The sequence below is a fragment of the Apostichopus japonicus genome, chromosome 9 (genome assembly GCF_037975245.1).
Source record: "Apostichopus japonicus isolate 1M-3 chromosome 9, ASM3797524v1, whole genome shotgun sequence".
Taxonomy (NCBI): Eukaryota; Metazoa; Echinodermata; class Holothuroidea; order Aspidochirotida; family Stichopodidae; genus Apostichopus; species Apostichopus japonicus.
Genome location: NC_092569.1, coordinates 10,403,428 through 10,422,624, shown reverse-complemented (window position 1 = coordinate 10,422,624; position 19,197 = coordinate 10,403,428). Strand labels below are relative to the sequence as shown.

Genomic DNA, 19,197 nt, shown 5'->3' with positions numbered 1-19,197 from the left:
TTAAAATCATATATATATATATTAATAGTAATAAGCACACAAGTCAAACAGTTGTTACCCTTCAAACTAGGCATGTTAGAAGGATCGTTTTGGAAGCAGTGACAAGTTGGTACCCGTCAAACCAAACATCTTAGGCGTAGGATGGATTATTCGAGCAGTGACAAGTTGCTACCCTTCAAACCGAACATCTTAGATTTTGGACTGATTATTCGAGCAGTGATAAGTTGCTACCCTTCAAACCGAACATCTTAGACCTAGGACTGATTATTCGAGCAGTGACAAAATTGCTACCCTTCAAACCGAACATTTTAGACCTAGGACTGATTATTCGAGCAGTGACATGTTGCTACGCTTCAAACCAAACATCTTAGATTTAGGGCTGATTATTCGAGCAGCGATAAGTTGCTACCCTTCAAACCAAACATCTTAGATGTAGGACTGATTATTCGAGCAGTGCCAAGTTGTCAGCTTCCAAGCAATGTAAGAAGTAATGAGTTAATATACAAATAATAAATGGTTATGAGTGCAATAGTGCAAATATTTCATGAGTTGAAATGCTCCATTCAACGAGGCGTAGCAGAGTTGAATGGAACAAATTACATCTTTCAACGAATGAAATATTTGCACTATTGCACGAATGGAAACCATTCATTATTTGTTTTATACAACACCTTCAAATTTAGGGTGTAATTGGATGTAAAATGCACTCATGCAACAGATTGTTTTCAACAGACAGGTTTCTATGCTCTCTAACCATTGAAAAAGTGCTATCAAAAAAGTATAACACATGGTTCTATTTCATAATAGAGCGGATTTTACATGCAATCGACGAGCAATTGACCAATCAAATGGCCGGAATATAATTAGGTGTTGTATTATACCAGTAGATGAATCAAAGGCCTAATCGATTGCAAATGCTGGTACAAGCAGGGCAGACAAAATGCTGAATATATTAAGCCTCAGCCTGTTTATACAGTGCATTGGATAACTTATGCAACACATACACTGGTGTCATCCATGCTGGATAAGTTGCCAATAAATATTAGCAAAAATAAAAAGATAGAAAAATGATTATAGAGTGGAAAATTGAAAAGTGATAGAAAGTCAGTAAGAAATAAAGATTGAAGTCAATACCGTGGAAATCGGAAAAAAACAAAAATTGAACATTTAAGGTAGAGATAGTGGAAGCTCTTTCCTCTCCATCTTGATTTTATACAATTTTTATATTATCTTTGGCTTTTATTGAGACCTGTGTATATCTCTAAATATCTCTAAATACGGTGGAGAGAGCATGAAATGTGACCATCAAATGCAGGTTTACTTTTATAAAAACAACAAAAAAATGGATAATTCTGACCTGTTTTATCCGGATCCAAGATCTACAGATTCAAACTGCATTTATAATTCTATAATACAGCAAAAACAAGTTATACTACACAGTCCAGTAATTACTACAACTTCCATTCCGAATGAAATATGTATTGTCACTGTAAAGAGGGTCCCTTTTGTACCACCCCCTCCCCCTCCCCCTTCCACTTTTGTACCACCCCTGCCCCCTCCCCCTTCCAATACCAATAGTTTACACCCCAAAATCAATTGCCAATCTATAAATCCTTCTCACAATGAGCTTGTGAGCAGGATATTATTCAGATAACCTCTGATCCCAACTGGTTCAGCTAATCCAGATTTTAATATTTAAAGAGACAGTCGCTCGGAACATTAGAGATGGCCAACCATTACTAATAATTCTAGAGGTCCAGCCAGCCAGGGTTGGTTTTACCCATCCAAGCAGAAATAGGTTTATTTCTGCTACATGGCAGTGGTGTAGGCTAGGTTATATATTTATATTGTTCGTTTTAGAACACAAAAAAGAACAGTTATCAGCTGTGACACCATTCATTGTTGGAGCCTAAAAAATTGATCTGCTGCTCATGTGTGTGTAATTGTCAAGATGTCATGTGTACAATAATTGTATGTAGAAAATCAACAGATTTAAATAAATAGTGTGTAGCATTGTTTAAATCATTTATGTTGAATTCCTTTAGAAGCTGGTGGAGGACTACACATAATATGCAGTGTTTCACCTCTATTATTCATATCCTCATAGATTAAATTCGAGTAGGGTAAGATCTGCAAATCAAAGGATTGCAAAGAGTGCTGTTTCATATTTGATCGGTAAACACAGAGTAACTTGATTGGTGAACATTTGCTGGAATACTAATATGCCAAACTTTTATGTAACGACCGGTGCCAAAGAGCAGTTCACTGCGATGATACCTATGTTGTGTGACCGTGAGTCCTTGCCACTAATATCGTACTGCATTAGACGGACACGCTAAGGTCATCGGCCCCAGGGGTACAGACATATCTGTATGGTCCTGCAACGGCATTCCTTGACTAATCACAACAGAAATGTAAAATCAGCCCCTCGTTCTACAGATTTTGTTAATTTTTTTGGGCCTCTTTGCCTAGTTCTAAATTAACAGCAAGCACAAACCGACTTTGGTTACGAGTCTTGGGCATTTCTGAGAATCAGGAGCAAGCTTTTTTTATTGGTTTTTAATCATCATCCCACATCAAATGTTGGGAATGGATAGCTTTAGACTCCCCTTTCCCTTTCATAGCTACATACTGACAGAGAGGATACAAGTCTCAAAATATTACTGAGAAACTCTCAGTGCTAAGAGCAGTGACAGTTTCAATCTTTGTTGAATACTATTATTTCTGTTTTATCTTCAGTAATCACTGTTTTTTGCTATGTTTTATTACTATTTGTTTTTGGTCTTGAGAGTGAAAGAAAGTTCATTCATGCTTAGTAAAGATTCCTAAATCCTATTGGTCCATTCAGGTCAGCTGACCGTGGTTAATCCTGTGAGTAACACACGGTAAAATTACGGGGCATCACTTTAATAAATCTTTGGTTATATGTAACCAAAAATGTTTTGTTTTATGATTTTCCCCCCACACAAATGGTAGTGTATGAATGAACGGGGTTAATCAACGGTCTAGCATGCGTTACTCACATGATAAATGCACTCCGGGTGTTAATGCTATCGCTGGATGCACTCGGGCTCCGCCCTCGTGCATCGCTTGCATTATCCCCCGATCGTGCATTAATCCTGTGAGTAACGCACGCTAGACCGTTGATTAACCCCTTATTAATATATTAATAAAGGAATGACTCACTTGTTTATAATAATTATAATACAAATGAGAAATAACTTATCTTTCTCCCAAGTAATGCTACTAACATCAAAGGTGAAATTTTCAAAATGCTATCTCCAGCACTGTTGACCAAATACAGCACAGTCGAAATAAATGTGAAGTCTTCAGATTGTAAACAGAAAAAAAATAGAGAAAAAAAACTCTTCTCGCAAACAGACCATAGAATGACTATGTACTGCAGAGACAGCTCTACCAGAAAGATTTGTGTATATCGTTGCACATGGTCCAACGGCCTTCCAAGAGACAAGCTACTGCTACTGTGTATTGAAACCTTTGGGGTTTTTCAATTGCCATCTCCACAGGTCTTCACCTGAAACACAGAAAGGAGAACCGAATTACCAAAATATTGGTGGGAAGATTATAATAATATAAATGTGACCAAAGTGGCATACTCTACTGTGAGAAGAAGAACTCACTATAGCTACTTGGTTTGATTCGCAGAAGAACTCACTATAACTACTTGGTTTGTTTCCCAGAAAAACTCACTATATAGCTACTTGGTTTGATTCACAGAAAAACTCACTATAGCTACTTGGTTTGATTTGCAGAAGAACTCACTATATAGCTACTTGGTTTGATTCGCAGAAGAACTCACTATAGTTACTTGGTTTGTTTCCCAGAAGAACTCACTATAGCTTCTGGGTTTCATTCACAGAAGAATTCACTATAGTTACTTGGTTTGATTTGCAGAAGAACTCACTATAGCTACTTGGTTTACTTCCCAGAAGAACTTACTATAGCTACTTGGTTTGATTTGTAGAAGAACTCACTATAGTTACTTTATTTGATATGCAGAAAAACTCACTATAGCTACTTGGTTTACTTCCCAGAAGAACTTACTATAGCTACTTGGTTTGATTTGCAGAAAAACTCACTATAGCTACTTGGTTTACTTCCCAGAAGAACTCACTGTAGCTACTTGGTTTGATTTGCAGAAGAACTCACTATATAGCTACTTGGTTTGATTGGCAGAAGAACTCACTATAGCTACTTGGTTTGATTCGCAGAAGAACTCACTATTGCTACTTGGTTTGATTCCCAGAAGAACTCACTTTAGTTACTTGGTTTGATTTGCAGAAGAACTCAATATAGCTACTTGGTTTACTTCCCAGAAGAACTCACTATAGCTACTTGGTTTGATTCACAGAAGAACTCAATATAGCTATTTGGTTTGCTTCCTAGAAGAACTCACTGTAGCTACATGGCTTACTTCCCAGAGGAACTCACTTTATTTTTCAGTCTATTGATTTGACCTTGGATTGGATAGTGTTACTAGTTTGTCTAAAGGGGATGTGAATACCAATACCTATGGTACATTCACAAAATTGTGGAGTATAAAATTAGACCTAAATTTAAAAGGAAAACAAAACATTATTTATCAGTGTGCAACAATGACGTCACCCCTGTTTGATCCAAGTTCACTTTTGGGACGAAAGGTGGCAACTTCAACTGTCAATATATTTCAAAACCGTACATAGGAATTGAATGCAAATTTCACCAGAATGCTTAGATTATGTTCCTCTTTAACATATCAAACAGAAATTTTGCCCTGGACTATTCTTTTAAGTTAACACCCATCACCCATCACTATCTAAACATATTCAGATACATATACCAAAAAGGCAAAACTTTAAAGAAAACTTTAAAAGAATTGTCTGAAAGCTGGCAGGATATTTAGAGCCAGAAAATTACCATATTTATTATTTATGCATAAATAATGCAACCTTCCACTAATTTTGAAACCGTGTGATCCTGGAGAATAAATGATTGGTTGATTGATTCTTTGAGCTTACTGGGGTTGAAATCCTAGTCTTCCATAAAATGTCTTTGTAATTATTAAAACCTTTTCTCACAATTCTTTTCAGTTTCCTCTATGTCATATACATTATTAAAAACTTAAGATTGATATCTAAGGGGATAAAAAACTGCAATTTTCCTGAGCACGAACTTTGTGACATTTGCTGTGGTCAGACAGAAGGGTGCACAGTCATCGCTTGGAATTACTAAGTTTACGAATTTGCATCTGCATGCTAACTAGGAAATACTGTGAAAAACACACACACATACGCACACACGTGTTTGTATTACATTCAGTCCGAGGACCCCCATTGTATTTTACAATTGTTCAAATCCACGTACTCAACCTTAACAATACCCCATACAATAGAATTCTTCCGAGGACGTGGTGATTCTTTAGAAATCACAACCGAGGACCTGAAATTCTTTTGTTCAAGTCCTCGGTCAGATAGCAAAACAAACGCACACACGCACGCAAAAAAAGTGAACATTAGCAGTATGACCAATGAAGTATCATAAAATATCTGTACTTACACATTTCGTCCAGATCTCTTGTGGCTTTCCAGTTGAGTTCTTTCTCGGCCAGTGACGCATCTGCATAAATAGAGGCCAGATCTCCAGACCTCCTTGGAGCAATTTTGTAGTTGATCTACGAGAGATATTAAGGTTTCAATATCTGTTTATTCACGAGACGATACAGTATCGTGGTGGTTGACTGAAAAGTAAGGCCCCATTTTACATCTGAACCCCCGAGAACAGTTGAATCCTTTGTGTGGTGTTTAAATTTGTAATGTAAAATCAGATCAGACCCTGCAATTTGATTCTGACCCAGGATGGTATCCTGTTCAAAACTAGCTATTCCAGGAAACCTACATTTGCTATTTTTTTTTGTCCCTAGTTGTTCAATGTATTTTATAGCTAGCTTTCATAAAAATGCAATATTTTATAAGTATTTCGACTCTGTGGTGTGACTGTTGTGGTGTTTTTTTCATTTTCCAGAATCACAGAGGTATTTTGTAACTCAATCGACACGACGATGTCACTATAATAGACAATTTTTCCCCCCCCCTACAATGCTGTTGCCAGATACATTCATCAAATAATTACTTTAATTTGAATATGTTATGTTGACTTTCTGAATGTGTTTATTCTTTATCTAGAAGTGTCATCACATAATTTATGGCGCATAATTTTGAGACAATTGACTATAACTGTCACAACCTTTAAACCATATTCTGAAACTCCTGACAATCTAGTTAAATTTCCTCTACTTCATCAGCTGTGCAGGTCCTCTTTTGAAGTTGTTTATTTCTATGACAATCTTCCTGTATGTTGAAAAAAAGGGTACACAACTTATCATCTAAATTATCCTAACATCACATAATAATGTAAACCTTGTCACTTGCTACTGTGTCAGCTAACATTTTTACTATTTTTTCACGCAAAAACACAAGAAGAAGACATTTCACAGACCATTTTCTCAAAAATGTATCAATTTTTCCACATTTTTTTAAGATTCTCATATCGTGTGTGACTTCTTACCTTTTTCCCGGACGCTTTCTCAAAGGCTGACACCATCTGGAGAACAGAATATGGGATGCCCGAGCCGAGGTTGTAGACCTTCAGACCGCATTTCTCTTTGACCTTCTTCAGAGCAGCTAGATGTCCCGAGGCGAGATCTAAGACATGGATGTAGTCTCGGACACCTGCAGTTTACGAGGCCAACGTAGGGGTGTGCGTTAGTAACAAATAATAAGACAATTAGAGAATAAAATTGCTTTAGAAAGTTACAAACATCACAGACAGAAAGGATGAAATGTTACCTGAAAAGGCAGCTAGTTGGCAATTGAGTGAAGTGTTTGTAGTTTTGTATTTGTGTGCTCGTAAGCCATGTGTCTTCTCACATGAGTAACGTTAACTATAAGTTCAAGCAATTCCTGTTTGGTAACTGATGTATTTAACATTTAACACTCTGAACACAAGAAATGACTATGCATATTGCTGTAATGTACTTTTCATACCATGATGTTCATTATCATGTGAGCAAGTGGGGGTGTTAGTTGTGTGCTCCCAAGCCACATTTATTGTCACATGAGTAACGTTATTAAAATATACACATGTCGAGTAGATGATTCCCTCGGAGGAACCTGAGTTTTAACGTTTCTGTCTCACTTCTAAATCTATTAAAATCATCGCACTGTCACTGTCATGAGGGCAGATCCAACAGTTTGTAAGTTGTCACTGTAACCAGGCCTCTCGATCTATATAACAGCATTCTAAGGTATAAACCTATGAAAACTTGTCTGCAGTATTGTTATAGGAGAAACACTTTACATAGGAACAATTAATAATTAGATTTATTAAGCGCAGACCTATCCACCGTTAACGGTGCTCAAGGCGCATCACAATATTACCCTGGTCAACGATAACCTCTCAAACATAGAGACAATCCCTCCACATGGCAGCAGCTAAACAGCTACGCCCAACTGACAATTTATCTCACAGGTCCCCATTTATAACACCTGGGTGAAGGGAGGCAATAGAGATATAGTATCTTGCCCATGGACACAATGTAATGATCTGGCCAGGACTAGAACCTACAAGCCTTAAATCACAAGTCCACTGCCTTAGCCACTCGACCACAACGGTCTCACCAACAATGCCTACACCCTTACTAAATAAGGTTTATCTTGTCCCCTATCCATAGCCCCCCACCCAACACCCCACCTCCCTCCCACCCTGCCACCACCTTATGTTGTCTGTTACCTTCAAGGCACCACCTTTCACCATTGAAAAATAATTTTCATGCACCAAAAGAAAAAGTTATAACAAAATGGCTATGATAAATTAATAAAACTAGAACTATGATGTTTTTAATATTAGTAAAAATTAAGATGTTACAAACAAAATGTTGGAGGTGGAATTTCTTCCCACTTTTTGTTTCTTTGGTCTTGTATGTGTCATATTTTGTCAGCCACTGGAATAGAATTAGCAGGAGGAGGGTTTGACTTACCGGTGCCATCCAGGGTATCGTAATCATTTCCAAAGACTTGCAGGGTTTCCCGCCTCCCACCCGCCACCTGGGCCACGTAAGGCATCAGGTTATTTGGAACGCCGTTTGGATCCTCTCCGATCTCTCCGGATTTATGCGATCCGACTGGATTGAAGTAACGGAGGATGACAACGTTCCAATCCTGAACGAAGGAAAGAATCATGATTCCATTAAACACATGTATGCTACTGATATAATATTTCTATTGAAAGAAGGGAAAAGACACATTTATGGCTACAACAGGATTCAAACAAGTGACCCCTTGACCTCTACCAACTGAGCTATCCAGCCATTAGTTCGTGGGGATGCCTATATAGCCTCTTCTATGCTAGCTCCGCCAGTCAGTAGGTACCATGCATACAGTGCAACCAGGGTTAATGCACCGGTTACATTCGATACAAACCCAGAAAACAACGAAGGAAAGGGATTTCGTAATAAATCTGGTTCTTTATATACAATTATATCGAGACAATAGAAAAGAAGCAGTGAAATTTATGGCTATAACAGGATTCACGAGTGACCAGAATCCTATTCTAGCTAATTTCCCAGTCACTATGCCATAAATCCTTGATTTATTATTTCTAGTCTACAAGTGCATCACAGCAATGGTTCAAGGACATTATCAAGAGTCAAAAGACAGGTCAGGGTGGACAGGACGGTAACGTGTGAGCGGTTTGGCTCCAGCATATCAAAATCCTAATAAACTTTGTTTAGTGATGTTCCCTGATCTTTTTCGTCCAGCAAGAAAAATATCCTCACTGTCTTCGTCATTAATATTTGTCATCATTTGATGTATGGTTAGATTTATGGATTTTTGGACTAACATGCTGTACAAAGTGGGGTTAACTTTTGTCATCACGACCGCCATTGAAACAATCTTTCAAAGGTGACTTTGAAAAATTCATTCTACTTAAACACCTATATAAGAAACATCACAATTGGTTGGAAACTGCCTCAGGTACTTTCCTGCTAAATACTTTCAACTTGATTAACAGTTCAGCTAAAGAAAAAACAATGCTTCTGGCAGTAAACATGCGAATAACATTACCTTAAATAAATATAAACTTAAATAAATATAAAGAAAAAGGGAAACCAGACAAACTGTATTCAAGTCACAACAACAGATCAAGAAGTGTTTGCAATGATTAATTTCAACGTGCACTCCAATTAAACAGTGACGAAGATTATGTTAAGATTATCACACTCTGAGGGCCACTTATTGTAATTACATGGAAACGTAATACAGTGGGGAAATACAAACTTCTCAGAGGGGAATCCTTTGCAAAAATCTCATTCTGTGCGTCATTACTTTGTGGTGCGGTACAATATAGGTGAAGATAAATTTGCAATATCGTACCTTGATATTACGTACGATTCTGCCGTTGCTTTTTTTGCAGTGCATGTTCTGCTGATGCATATATATCTATATATATATATATCTATATCTATATATATATATATATATATATAAATATATATATAAATAATATAAAGAGATATATATATATATATATACATATATATTTTTTTATATATATTTTATATATATTTTTTATGTTATATGAATATTTACAAACAGAAGCAAATGATACCTTTCTGGTACATTTTTTGTCAATGTGTGTTTTATGAATATTGCTCTTTAAGAAAGAACTTGAAAATAAAAGAAAAATTAATTGAGTCATATTTATGTTGCCAGTTTCTTTTTCCTCTTTAAGATATAAATATCAAATGTTTTGTTATTGTTGGTTTATTAAGTAATAGCTCAATGTCATCTAATATATATACCAAATTTTTAGGGCAGTTAATTTCGAACGGTAAATTTCTCAAGGGTAAACTAAGTTTTTTTTAACCTTTTCAGCGGAATACACATCGGTTAAAACTTGTTCCAAGAAGTACTTGGTTCTTCCATAACAGTTGGTCAGGTTCCTCCCAACCGGGTGCTTCTCATCAATCGGAAGATAATCAGGTGTGCCATAAACTGTGGCTGAACTGGAAAACACGATATTTACTACGTTAAATTCTTTCATGACCTGCAGAAAGAATAAAAATTAAAAAATAAATGAAAAAGTCATCTGTGATGAAATCTGCTCCCTTAAGGTTGATTATGAACAAACTATTCTAATCATTTACATTTTAATAAATATACTGCCTCATTGCATGGTTGTAAGAGACCACTTGAATATTTAAAAGGTGAAAATGATGAACTCCATATTTTTTGTTTCTTGATTCAAGCAATTTCAACTTAAGACTTCAAACATTCCTGCTTTATAATATGGATCATGAGTATTTCAATGCAAACAGGTGTGTAGCCAAGGTGGGGGGGGGGGTAAGGGGGTGACTGCCCCCCATTGAGCAAATGTTTTTGTTGTACGTTTTTATGAGATCGCTAGTAATTTCAAATAGAAAATGCTTAAATGCAACTTGCAAGGCCTGGTATGTCCCATTTCCAGTGATCTGGGAGGCATTTTCGGCCAAAATTTTCTTGTAAAATTCCTGCCATTTTATAGTGGCGCTACGCTTAGATAGTTTCTAATGTCGAATCTATGGCACTGATAATTTTCCTACAGGTTCGCCCCTCCCTTGGCAAATTCCTCCCTACGCACCTGAATGAAAATCTTTAACATTGTTAAAACTTAAAACAATTTGATGCAGTAGTTCCGGCAGGTCGGCATCTCTAGCGAGGGGAAAAAGCTCTCCACTTCAAAACAGACTTTGACCAATAACACTATTTTCATCTCTCAATGTGTGTCATTCAATCTGTACACCCACAGTGGTCACTTTTAAATCACCCACCATTCCAAACCTGACTTTTATAACAGATAAAATGTATGAACTCTACCAATTTCTCCCAATCTGACGTCGCTATTTTAATGCCTACATTTCTGACATTCAGACTGATTTGGAGCCTACTGAACCTACTGTAACACACTGAACTCCTATGCGATCCCCGCACATATCATGCAAAATCATAACAAAAAATATCTGAGGGCAGTATCATTTTCAGAGTCAATTTTTTCATAAGTATATTTACTGAAGAGAACAAACTGACTGGGGAAATTGAAAATATGACTTTTGATATAGACAAACTATAACTGGAGAGAAAAGAGTTTGAACCCAGTGACATCAGGATTATTTGCTAGAGCAGACTTCAAAGTGGCTGGTTTGAATCCTAGTTTACTTGCCTATAATTATATATAAATTTATCTTTCAAAATTCTTAATATTTGTCTTCCTTTCTTGTTCATTTGTTTATTCATCACACTGCATTTGTAGGTATGCCCATTCAATAACCCAAGCTACAGTAAATCTAACTTAAGAAAACATAAACGGACAAAAATAGCGTCTTTTAAAGGATGTGAAGACTCGCCCAAAAAGAAACGTCTAATGCCGGTAATCTGGCCTAGTTTCCAATGAGGTGTAACAGAAGTGTTAGACACCACCATTGATCCCAGAAAATACTGTACATACACACAGCTTGCTACCATCGGTAAGAAGACACTAGTGTACAGTCAGTACATACAGCTGCGGTCATTACCCACAGTACAGTGTACAAACAGTACAGCGATGGACATCTCAGGTCCAGCTAAAGATAACAAGGTATCACGTTTCATTACTGTACTGTCTGCATTTTGTAGGGACACAAACAAAACGTCACTTGCAAGCAACGGAAAGTTAACGGTTTGGGGCGAGTCTTCAATGCCTTTTAAGGCCAAAATAACCGTTATATATATAACAAACATGCCTGGCAGTACCGTAGCTGGGTGTATACTTCATGAATATTCAATATGACATTAGTATCCTTTGTGATGTGTCAAAACAATTGATCCAAAGTAAAAGTTTATGAAAGAAAACAAAGACAAAAAGAAGAGTATGATGGAAAAAGAAGAATTTAAAGATGGATTTGTTGTAATCTTGGAGTCTCAGTAAGAGCCTTTTCTACCTTCAAACAAACCCATATCTGGCATTTGAAATATTGAGATGGTTTTTCAAAACAGTTGTCTGTCTTTCACATACAGGAACTGTTACAAGTTCTATTATTGTACTTGACACATTTCAGCAACTTTTTACACCTTTCTCTCTTTTCTTTATAAATTTTTTGATTTTTTTTGTAAGAATCTATAACTTGACAGTGTACTTACATCAAGAAGGTTCACAGTCCCTCCTATGTTGACCCGATAATACTTCAATGGAATTTCGTTAGATTCCCCGACTGCCTTTAGACCCGCAAAGTGAATGACACTGTCGATGCGATGCTGTTGAAAAATGTCATGAAAAGAAATGTGTATTTATTTCAACTGCTCATATCATACATTGATTTTTTTTTGCTTAATACATTTTGCAAGACAATACACATTTTTATTAGTAAACCCCTCTTCTTTGCAATTGGACAGTCAGTAGTTTTGCGTTTCCAAACGATAGCTCGCAGTATGTTACAGAATGTGGACATTACCACATTAAAAGTGTTACACACAAAGGAACTTTATTACCAAATTAATCATAAAAACAATTGTCTATTTTACTGTGAAGGTCAATTTATTGCTGTACCGACAAATAAAATTTATATTCAAATCCCACCTGACAGTTACAAAGTGTTGTTATCACATTTAGAAACGAGAACGAACTTTCACTTGAAGCAAGTACAGTACTTGTAGGTGTGATGTCATAGATGGATAATGACAATAACATTCTTTGTCGTTATTTTTATTTTTCACTGCATTTGCATTGCATTGCTTTGCTATTGTATTGGTTAGAAATCCAAACTTTACCTAGGTACCTCCTTTCTTTCTTTTTCCATTCTGACTTTTGGTTTCGAACGTAATCAAAATTTATCTCAAAATGGAAATGATTGTAAATTTATTCAGGATTTCTTTGATTAGGCTCCTAAGTTGCATGTTAACCATAAATTTACCACTGGTATATATATTCTTTTTAAGAGAATACTGGGGATTATGGTTTTCATAAGTGGTAGCTGCCAGACACATCACTAGCTCATTTCTTTAATGAAATTATTTCAAGTACATGTAAACTTTTTTGCTCGATGACCCCAAATTTGACCTTCGTCCACTTGGCGACACTCCAGATGTAAATGTTGTGGCCTGGGAGGGGGCATACTGGAATGTGGTATCCCCATCACCTTTGAGATGATATATTTTTTTTTACCATTGTTGAAAAATTATGCTATGTTTTGAAAACTTTTGAAGGAATTGTGTTCAAGACTTAACAACATTTAGCTACACAAGATTGGCAATTTCACTATTCTCCTAAAATTTAGGAGGGGGGGGGGGACCTCCCAAATTCTATTGGCGACCCTAAAAAGGTTCATGGATATCCACTTTGATTCCCAGACAGTGTGTAAGGTCATATGATTTCTGTGATAAGTATCAGTTACACTACGTGCTAGGGGCAACTAACTGGACATCAAAGATAAAAGGGTAGCTAGTACTGACCTTTTGAAAAACACTTCTCAATGCCTCCATGTCTAACAGATCAATGTTATAGGAGTGAACTGTCTTACTGGATAATTTTTCTACCCTGCATATACTCTCTGCCTTGCAGTTTGCACCTTTGAGAATCAGAGAGAGGAATCACACTTGACACCGATATTTAAAATGATCAAATTAGAAAAAATGATTTCAAGACAAATGAAATGTTTTGATAAATACAGTATATACAATGAAAACATATTTTTAGGGCGTAAAACATTTGACTAATTAAGAGAAGGCTTGCAAATTTAACTGACAATCATCGCCGGCCCAGCCGTTGCTACCCAGTGTAATGAGCACAGCAACTAGCTGGTAATGAGTCACGCTTGAACGCACACATTTCCTGCCTTCCGAGAGTCTGTGGACAGTTGCATTCACTGACTATGAGACCACAATTTAAGCCTCTAAAAGGCTGGTTAATGTTCCGAGAAATGAACAGAAAAAAGCCACGGAAACAACCGTGTAAACAGAAAACCATGTAGACGGCAATTCACATAAAGATAAAATCCTGCATGTCAAGAGGGGATTTCCCGCAGTCAATTTCAGACCTCAATTTTGCATTATACAGATGTTATGGCTGTGACCGTATAGGGATTAGTTGCTAAACGATTTCATTTGGAATAAACGTTTAGTTAAAACCCACTTGCAATTATTATTTTTTTTAGTTATCCCATCTATAATCTGTCTTAACATTCTGTAAATTTCCTTGTCAGTCTTTCTCTGTATATGAAATAAGCGAATAAAAAAATAATACATTTATAGAATTTCAATATTTACACTTCAATCATGAAGGTATACAGTAGCTATACCTATGAGAGCAAAGCACTTGCTATGGGCTACCAGAGCTAGCTGCTTGATGACAGCAAAGACACCTGAACTTTAAAAACTATGCCTAAACTCCCCACAAATCTCCAACCACATGGTAGCCTTACATCATAATAATAATTCACTAAGTCAATGGGGAAATCTAGCCGAACCATCTATTTATTTGCTGAAATTGTGACCCAGTTAGCTGGAACTAAAATATCTATGAAATACTTCATGATTGCTGCTATCTTCGAACACATGGTAGCCTAACACCACACTAAGTCAATGGGAAAATCTTGCCTATCCATCGGTTACACAAAAAGAAGAACACACTTTGCGTAGCTTGTTTACAACTTTTAATTAGCTGGAAATCAGAAGATGTTTGGAAGGTATGTGCTTGAAGAGGAAATTTGGTATTTTACGACCACTGTTGCTGTGGCGATGGATTAAAGCTTTTAACTTCAAGTATTTTTGACCAGTATAATAATTTCATTTTCGGTGGCTGTTTTATCCACACACGTTTATAAACACATGATTAAAATAAAGGGAACCTCGGCGAATCCATACAAGTGCTTTCTATTTAAGTTGATGGGTTCTGAGTTTTTCCACATCGATCTGTAATAAGTCTTACACACTGTAAACATTGTAATATATGATGAAAATGGAAATTAAACCAAATCAAATTTACTTCCTCATGAATCAAAACATCATCTAGAAGATAAAAATTGTTTCGTTGGGAACTAAGAATAAAAAGAGATGTAAAGTGTGTTATTGAAAGAGAATCCTTTGAACAGGAAAAGAATTCAGAAAGTACCTTGACAAGTTCAATACGAAAACGGTGTTATCATGATTTCAACTCATTCTTGAGATAAATTTCCTTCTACTGTGGTCAGAGCGCTATTGTTATGTGAAAACTACAGACCAGGAAAGCCAACTACAGTTTTTGTTTTCAAACAATAGCAGCTCTTCTCTGTTGAGAACTGGATGCTCATTACTTTCAGGGTGGGTCCGTGGATGTGTGCACTCAGGCGTGAGCGATATGCAGGCTGAATAATGAGCAGTGGTGTACTGCTGGCTTGGCCAACGATGATCGTGGGTTAAATTTGTGAACCTTCCCTAATGAAAAGCACAATGAGAATGTACAGTAGATAATGTGTCCTTCCTTGCAACCCTAGGGCTGCATATATGCACCCCAGATTAATTTTCCAAAGTTGTTCAAATGTTCAGTACTTTAATCTCATAGGTACATATAGCTGGTAACCATCTCGGCTACATTAAATGATTATTTTAAAAAGTGCAGATTCTGTGGCAAATTTTGGAGTTTAGTTTCTGTTGAAAGTGAACTTGTTACTAAGCAACATCAGACATGTTCCAGTAACACAATGCTGTGGATCAACACAAATTCCCATATTTCTCACTCATTAATGGCAAAAAAGAAGAAACTCGAACAGAATTTCCTTGTTGTATCAATCATTGCAATTTTACTTTCAGTGAAAGTCCGTAAAGCTAAAAACTCATGCTGTTGCAAGTGAGATTCACATGCTCAGTAGCTTCCAAAGTAACAACTTCTACACTCAATTGATCGACCAAACACACCGATTCCTAACCTGACAGGCTTTCATTTGTGCCTGTTAATAATGGAAAGCTAGAGGAGGATTTAATACTAGCACTTTTTAAAGAAAGGTAGAGCCTCGGCGCAGAAAACCAAACAACTTGATTCATTTTAAAAACCAGTCACTTTGCATCAAGACTGTAACAAGAATGTGATCACAACCATGTTATGTAAACTTGAGATGTCATGAGTCCCTTCCCAAGGGAATAGTTACTATCTATGATCTCGATAAAGGTTGGTGATGATCCCCAGTAAAGTAAAGTTGGTGAGTGATTTAATGTGTAAACTGTACTGTGTATCTCAGCTGAAATGAACAGATAGTATGGATGGAGAATCAATATTTTCATACAGCAATATTTTTAGTGATTCTGTAACTGAGCATGACTAGTTTCCAAAACTAAAATCTGCTTACTTTTCACTGCATTTGAAAAGTTATCCAAGACAACTATTTCATAGTTGCTCTTGAGTAACTGCGCCACGGTGTGACTGCCAATGTATCCTGCACCACCAGTAACCAAGACAGTCTCGACACTATCGCTGGAAGCCATAATTTCCTTGATTTCACCTGAGGCACTTGGGTGGAGTTTAAATGACAACTGGTGTATATAATCTATCAAGAAGATAAAATCAATACATAACATTTAAAAGACGGTTATATTTTGCTAAATATTCACTTAGTTTCATCATCTGGATTTTCAAGGACACTTTGCTTAAAGGATTGGTTCAGTTGTCATACATGTTTATGTTATATGAAAGAGGACAATAAAAGAAACACAATGGTGAAAAAAGCTGTTCAAATATCATTTTGGGTTAAAGAGATATTCAAGGGTAAAGTTTTATCAGATTGTGTAGAAACTGCTGAAATCTGACTAGCTGTGATGTCACACCCTCACATTCCTGAAAAGTCTTTGTTTTCTTCTCTAAATATTTTGTGAGATGTCATGACTTTCAACCAAAAGATATGTCAGGAGATCTCATATTTGTCAAACGAAGTATTTGAGATTAAACATCTGAAGAATTTTTGATTATATTATTTTCAAATGTGTTAAAAAGTGTAAATAATTTTTAAAGAAATATATTCACAAATGTTAAGGAAGTGAGGATGTGACGTCACAACCTCACAGTTAGTCTTTCTACACCAGTCGTTTTCAAAGCAATTTGATATCTTCAAAGTGTCATAACTCCTTAACAGAGCATGCTATCATGGTAGTTCCTTCAGTGTTCTTTTTGTCTTTTTGTGCTCTTTCATACAAAATAGATATGTCAAACACCTGAACCAATCCTTTAAGTCTCTTAAACAACTTTGTGTTATAGTATCTTACCCATAAACCTCAGCTTGCATTCTCTAAAGGTTCCCACTAAAATTGTTATGATTTACAAAAAATAAAAGAAAACAATCATTTTTTACATGAAAAAGGTGACCTGTCTACTATGGAAGATGCAAATCATCAAACCTTAGTAAAAAGGGTATAGGGCCTAATTTCACATTTCACACATACTGTTACCACATGCTGTAGTTGTCATAACTGACCTGTACCAGTGATACTGCTTCTACAGCTCACAGTTTCTAAACCGAGATTTATCAGTATCAGTGAATATAGATCAAGGTGACTAGAGTTGATCAGACTACCCCGATTCAGGGGGAAGTCCCTGGATTGAAAGTGTCTGCCGAAGTAATAATAATACTAATAAACAGTTCTTATATAGCCCAACTTACAATAAAGTCTCGCCGTGCTGTACAAAAGAATATGAAAGATATGTACACAATATGCAATAAGAGTAAACATAACAATCATAACAATGAAAACAGGTGTGTCTTCAAAACAGTTTTGAACATCTCCACAGACACGACAGTCGACACAAATTTACGCATATTACTGCCCTTTCGATATCCCTTGGAAGTTTGTAAAGCCTCTCAAAATGTCAACCCTCCATTTAATTGAACACCTTGGTGAAGGGGGGGGGGGACATTGATGTCATTTATACACATGGATAAACATGGATTCCCTGGATAAACATGGATTCCCTGGAAAAATATGGTCGCCTTTGTGCAAATGGCTAAAGTTTGGTCTATATATGAACACAGTAAGTTCGAATTTCGTGTAAGTACTACCAACGAAAATACAAAGCTGCCGACCGTCACTAACTAACCTAGACTAGGTTACAATTTTCTGAGCATTGAGTCCCTTTGATATTAAATTTCAAATCGTACTGAAACTATGTTTAAATTTTGTTCTCCTGTTCCAAAATCAAGTAAAAAGTGTATAAGCTAACCTGATTAAGTGGATGTCCGCCAGCTCGCAGCGTTATTGCTTCTGCAGTTAAGCACTGTTGAGAATAGACTGCTTAAATGCGTACTCAGTAAACGTACACAAATGTAATTGGCCACAGATACATGTAAGACAAGAGAGCGCTTCTCGTCAGTTTCGATCAAGCAGTATTTTTTTGACTTTCCTGAAAGCTGCACGTGAACTCGTCAATGCCACCAACTTATCACATGCCCTAATTTTTTCAAAAGAGATATCGGTTTTAAAATGAATATTAATATTAATAGAAAATTGATTATTTCTGTTAGACTGTTGTGATAATGGCTCCTTAACATCAAGCACATTTCAACACAACGTGTTAGGCCGTATGCTCTCTACATATGTTATTACAGCTCCGTGGTCAGTCGACAGCTGTTCACGTCGAAACACCCCCAATACAAACAATGTAATTTTTTCCCGTGAAGCCACGTCGTTGATTTACCGTGGTAGCACAGTTGTGTATACAACAAACCTTTCGATAAGACGTTATATCATGTAGTTACAATCTCACCGTAAGGGACTGGGGTAGAGTGAATCAAGTTGTTTGGTTTTCGTGTCCAGCCTGACCAGGCGCGTAGCCAGGCTTCGTGATGTGATGGCGTGAACCCAAATATTTGAGCACATTTTAAGAGTCAAAGAATTTGACTTTATTTAACGCTTGTTTTGATATGACTTTCCATGAGGCTTAACCCCAGGCGCGTAGCCAAGGGGGAAGGGGGCGAAGGGGGTAGTCGTATTTGTTTATTTTTTTTAATGTTTTTATGATATCGCTAGTATTTTCAAAAGAGGAAATGCTAAGATGCAACTTACAAGGCCTGGGAAGTGCAATTTCCAGCGATCTGGGAGGCATTTTTTAGCCAAAATTTACTTGTACGATTCGCGCCAACTCATGGTGGCGCTACGCTTAGATAGTTTG

General features: G+C 36.6%; 1 protein-coding gene across 1 annotated transcript; it reads right to left on the bottom strand.

Moving 5' to 3' along the window:
- Nucleotides 1–1,990: 1,990 nt before the first annotated feature.
- LOC139974196 (UDP-glucose 4-epimerase-like) lies at nucleotides 1,991–18,463 on the bottom strand. The gene is made up of 9 exons (XM_071981164.1): nucleotides 18,250–18,463; nucleotides 16,388–16,585; nucleotides 13,521–13,636; nucleotides 12,213–12,326; nucleotides 9,925–10,104; nucleotides 8,036–8,216; nucleotides 6,565–6,728; nucleotides 5,557–5,671; nucleotides 1,991–3,535 (listed from the first exon to the last, which is right to left on the bottom strand). The coding sequence occupies exons 2-9, from the start codon at nucleotides 16,521–16,523 to the stop codon at nucleotides 3,480–3,482; spliced, it is 1,062 nt and encodes a 353-aa protein (XP_071837265.1). The 5' UTR covers nucleotides 16,524–16,585; nucleotides 18,250–18,463; the 3' UTR covers nucleotides 1,991–3,479.
- Nucleotides 18,464–19,197: the final 734 nt, after the last annotated feature.